Consider the following 4,835-nt stretch of genomic DNA (forward strand, 5'->3'; position numbering starts at 1 on the left):
CGTGCACGGGCCTGAGGTCCAGGAGCAGAGGCCTAGTAGGTGACGCCGGCCCTTTCTGAGGTGGCTGAGGCCATCGACGGGACAGTGTGTGTGAGGCGCTGGGGACAGAGCGCCGTTCCTGTCGGTGTTTTCGTCCTTGTCCCCACCCTGGGGCCCCAGACTGGCCAGAGGAGGCCAGAGCAGGGTGGACGTGTCGTGAGCAAGGGGACACTGCCGGCGTCTTCCTCGGTGGGGCTCCCCGGGGCGTCGGAGGAGGGCCGTGGCAGGGAGGCATTTAGCCCAGTGCCGGGCTTGGGCGCAGACCCCCGGCGTCAGCCCTGTGACCAGGACGCACCCGTGCATGGCTGGGAGGCCGGGGCCGGCCGCTGCCGGGCCTCAGGGCACCGGGGCCAGACAGTGGCTGGCTCTGCAGCCCAAGCACGAGGTCCCCAGGGGCGTGGGGACGCCACCAGCCAGACCTAGGGGATGATGACAGGTGCTCTGGGAGGGTAGCCTGGAGTTAGGCCCATGTGGCTGCTGGGAGTGACAGTAAGAAAAGCTTCGGGGTGACGCCGCACCCCAGGTGGGGAATTCTTGGCATAGGTGCAGCTGAGGGCGGTCTAGGGAGACGCCAAGCTCCCCGCGGTTGGAAAGCCCCTGCCGGCCTGGCCCCCAGCCCCCTAGGCGTCAGGTTCCTGGGTGTTCAGAAGCTGGCGAGCGTGACGGGTAGAGATGGCAGCCATGCCAGGTGGCCCACGGGGCGGGGCCCTCCTCCCCAGGCGGCCGTGCCATCGACCCCGACCCCCTCTCTGGGTCCTGGCCCCGGTTCCCACGCGCCCTCGCCGCCTTCGTCAGGCACGTGGCGAGAGCGCACACCGTGTTGGAACGAGCTGGAAAACCGCCACCGGGCCGCTTCGTCTGCAGCTCTCGGGCTGTTGAAAGGTCACGCCTCAGCGTCCGAGGGATTTCGGTGGGGACAGGCTAGGTGGGGGTCCCTGGCTACCTCTCAGCAATCGGCAGCGGCGCGGGGGAGCGGAGAGGCCGTCGGGTCCCCGTGCCGTCCCTCCCCCTCCTCTCTCGGAGTAGAGGGGCTTTCGCGGGGAGGGGGGCAGACCCGAGGCGGGAGGTTCCAGGTGACGCTGTGGCCTTGGAGAGCCATGTCGTACGGCCTTCTCCTGGGTCCCGGTGTCCACACACTGCCCGTGGCCGGCCCGTGCTCAGCTGTACCCCAGAGGAGGTCTCGGGAGGGGGGTTGCAGGCCAAGGGAACCTCGTTCATTGACGGGTATGGTTCCTGGTACGGAGGAAAGATGGGGGGACGAGCGCCTCCAGCTCCCACCTCCTCTGTCTGCTGGGGCTTCTTCCCTCTCTTGGTTTGCAAATTGGGGTGACCGAGCCCCTGGTACCCACTGAGAGGCTCTTTGGCGGGTTCGCTTTCATTCATTTGGCTCAGCGGGACGGAAAGGTGGTCTGGTTTGGCAGCTGCCCGCAGGGCGGACTTCGGGGTGGCAAAGGAAACCATGTGCTTGAAAGGAAATCTGACGGGATAGAAACCCAACGGGGAGTGGCGGAATGGGAAGGGGCCGGCTGCTACCGCGTCCTCCCGCGTCCTGCTGAGGCAGGGTCAGGGGCCCGGTGTGGCGGAGCGGCCTGGCCAGTGCCCGCCTCACCTGCCTGGCCCGCTTGGGAGGAGATGAGAGGCTTCGGGAGGGGCTGGTTTTGGCGTGAGCCTCTTTGATCTCCCTGTAAAATGGGCCTGCCCCACACCCAGGGGGCCTCATCAAAGCTGCAGCCACTCTCACTGACCTGGGGAACGGGGAGACAGGCTTAGAGAGGTGGCCTGAGCTCTGTCAGGGACGCGCTGGGCTGGGCTGGGGCCCAGTGTGTCCCAGGTGTCCTGTGGTGCCCACTCTGTTCCTGCCGGAGGCCGACCACGGCTCCTCCCTGTGGCGTTCATGGCTCCTGTTCTGCTCAAGTATCTGTGCCAGGCGCCAGCTCTGTAAGGGTTCTCACAGACCGTGGCTGAGGTGCAGGCACGCGGAATACCCCTGCTTTCCACGGGGAGGAGTCGAGACCCTCACCCAAGGTCACACAGCACCATCGTGGCGGGACTTGAACCCGGGCATTCGAAACCCTGCCTCCTACCCCTCACCCCATGACTCCTGCGTCCCTGGTGCATGGGCCGTGGCCAGCGGGGCCCTCGTTCAGCCCCACACAGCACCCTCTTCCTCCCACCGACTCCCTGATGGTCCCCTCCCCCTCCCAGCCTGCACGGCCCAGGTGCAGAGACTCACCTGCCTCCCTGTTCTCCCCTCCCCCACCCTCCCCCGGGGCAGCAGCAGCAGCAGCAGCAGCAGCAACAGCAGCAGCAGCAGCAGCAGCAGCAGCAGCAGATGCCCCGGAGCAGCCAGGAGGAGAAGGATGAGAAGGAGGCGGAGAGGGAGGAGGAGCGGCCGGACATGGACAATGACAAGGAGGAGCTGACCAAGTAAGGCCGGGCGCCGGGACCCCGGGGGGCGGCGTCTGCTCGCAGCCCAGATTTGGGGCCTGGTGGGCAACCCCGTGCAGGTGTGTGAGGACATGGCGATCTGGTGTCTACAGGTTGCCTGCTGGGAAGGCAGGCTCTTCCGCTCCGTCCGTCCGCGGCAGCCCCCCCTTCCGGAAGCCCGCCCCCTTCCCTCCTCCGCCCGCCCTCTCTCAAACCCGCGGGGGACCCTGCAGACGGATCGCTCATTTGAGCTCCACTCCTGAGCTAATAAATCCAGGCAATGACTTTGGAACTCTGCCTCCTGTCTCTCCCACCTCAGGCTAGTCTCCTGAGGAGCCGGGAGGGCAGGGGAGGGGTGGCCGGCGGGCTGGGGGAGCCTGGGATGTGGGCGGGCCACGCCCTCACCTTTGCAGTTATCCCTGTCAGTGTGAGTTTTTGCAGATCAAGGCCTCACCTCAGGGCCCCGACAGCCCCCCCATGCCTTCCCGGGGGCCGGGGGAGCAGGGCCAGCTGAAGAGTCACGAGGTGGGGTGGGCACGGCTTAGCGCCAGGTATGGAATGGGCTCCGGAATGCGGTTGCAGAGAGCATCTGGCTTCGTTACCCGCGTCTCTCAGACTTCAGCGCGGGCCTTCAGGAAGATGGATGGAAGGCAGGGTGATAAATCTCAGAGGCCCCACAGTGAACCCCTGAGCCGGCTCCAGAGAAGGGCCCAGCTCCAGGTGCTGAGGTCACATCCGCCCACACACCCTCGCTCAGCTTGCAGGAAACTTCCTCTGGCGTCTTCCCCAAGGCGCACCGGCACCCAGTGATGCCGACGGCAAAGGCCGTTCACAGAGCCCCCCTGGGAACATCTCTTTGGGGAGTAAAGTGGCTTTGACTGCTGCCAGCCTGCACCCCCATGCAGCTAATCCGGTAGTCTTGCAGGCAGAGAGCAGAGGGCATCTCTCTACTTGGTGCATAAAATGATCCTTGCAAGGAGCCACCAGCCCATGTCCCCAGTCGGGTGAATAAAACAGCCATCCTGTTAACGACCAGCCCACGTCCCCCTGTTTGGAGAACGAGGTCGTCGATGGCTACCAGCTCACATGACCGGTCTGATAAATACAGTGGCGCTGCAGGTAGCTACCAGCCAGTGCCCATCAAGCTCCAAAGACAAGGTCTCTTGCAGCCGCCCGGTCTCTTGGCTCAGAAGAAGTCATCCCTGTCTCTCTCGCTGGCCTCCAGGGAGAAGACGGACGACACCTCCGGGGAGGACAACGATGAGAAGGAGACAGTGGCCTCCAAAGGCCGGAAAACCGCCAACAGCCAGGGGAGACGCAAAGGCCGCATCACCCGCTCCATGGCCAACGAGGCCAACAGCGAGGAGGCCGTCACCCCCCAGCAGAGCGCCGAGCTGGGTGAGTCGCAGGCCGTGGAGGGCGCCCGGTGTGGCGGGTGTGACCTCTCGGCTTTAGAGACGACCTCGCCGTGTGACCTGGGGCCGGCTCCTCAGCGTCCCTGTGCCTCGTCCTGTCGTGCACGGCGCTTGCCGGGACCCGCAGGCTTGCGTTTCCGGGTCTGGGGGAGTTCCCGTAAACATCCCGGGCCACAGTCTGCTTTGGGGGTTGAATCAGGAGGTCTGGCTGCACTCGGCCCGCATTTCCAGCGTGCTGGAGTGCCCGGGACGCCTCACCAAAGAGTCACTGAGCCCCGGGGAGTCCACGCTCAGATGGGGTCCCTGCCTGTCTAAAGCCCACGTCCCTGTCCCCCCCGTTTGCACGCTCCCAGCGAGCCAGCCCCTTCCCAACCAAATGCCTAAACAGGCAGCTCTCACGGTCTAGGCCCTGGACCGCCTCAGTGTCCCCGTCTGTGAGGTGGGGTGATTGGTACCCCGCACCCCAGCGGGTTGTGCGAGGCTGGCCAACTGCCCCGTGGTGCCAGGGTGGCGGTGGCTGGAGCTGAGTAGCCACCACCCCGTTTTTCGCACCGGCCATCCCCACCCTGCCCCAACCCTGGTGGGCCTCTGGGCTCTTAGCTTCACTTCTGTGGGCCCTATGGGGAAGCAGAAGAGAATTGAGTAGCAGTTCTCACGTTTGGCCACAGGGGGGCAGCAGACATGTGTCTGTTGTCTACCATTTTGGCTCTTGGGGGGCCCACCTTTCCTCCTCAGCGGGGACCCCCGCCCCTGAGTGCTCAGGCCAAGGTCCCAGCCACCAGGTGGCCTTCCCAGGACAGGAGTTGGTAGAGCTGGTGTTTCATTTCTCACAGATGCCCCCTCCTCCACACTCAGAGTCTGTGCCAGGCACTCACCTCTTCCTCGATGGGAGGTAATTTGTACCCATTTCGAAGATGGGCTGTTTGAGGCTTGGAGAAGGGGCGTTGCTTCTGC

General features: G+C 65.1%; 1 protein-coding gene across 1 annotated transcript in view; it reads left to right on the forward strand.

Moving 5' to 3' along the window:
- The window catches only part of NCOR2 (nuclear receptor corepressor 2), a 189,120-nt gene that overhangs the window by 117,473 nt on the left and 66,812 nt on the right, over positions 1 to 4,835 (forward strand). Inside the window, exons 15-17 of the mRNA XM_023523892.1 lie at positions 759 to 949; positions 2,318 to 2,466; positions 3,692 to 3,892. Coding sequence (XP_023379660.1) covers positions 759 to 949; positions 2,318 to 2,466; positions 3,692 to 3,892 — 541 coding nt within the window. The remainder of the gene's footprint in view (positions 1 to 758; positions 950 to 2,317; positions 2,467 to 3,691; positions 3,893 to 4,835) is intronic.

The sequence above is a fragment of the Pteropus vampyrus genome, unplaced genomic scaffold (genome assembly GCF_000151845.1).
Source record: "Pteropus vampyrus isolate Shadow unplaced genomic scaffold, Pvam_2.0 Scaffold430, whole genome shotgun sequence".
Classification (NCBI taxonomy): domain Eukaryota; kingdom Metazoa; phylum Chordata; class Mammalia; order Chiroptera; family Pteropodidae; genus Pteropus; species Pteropus vampyrus.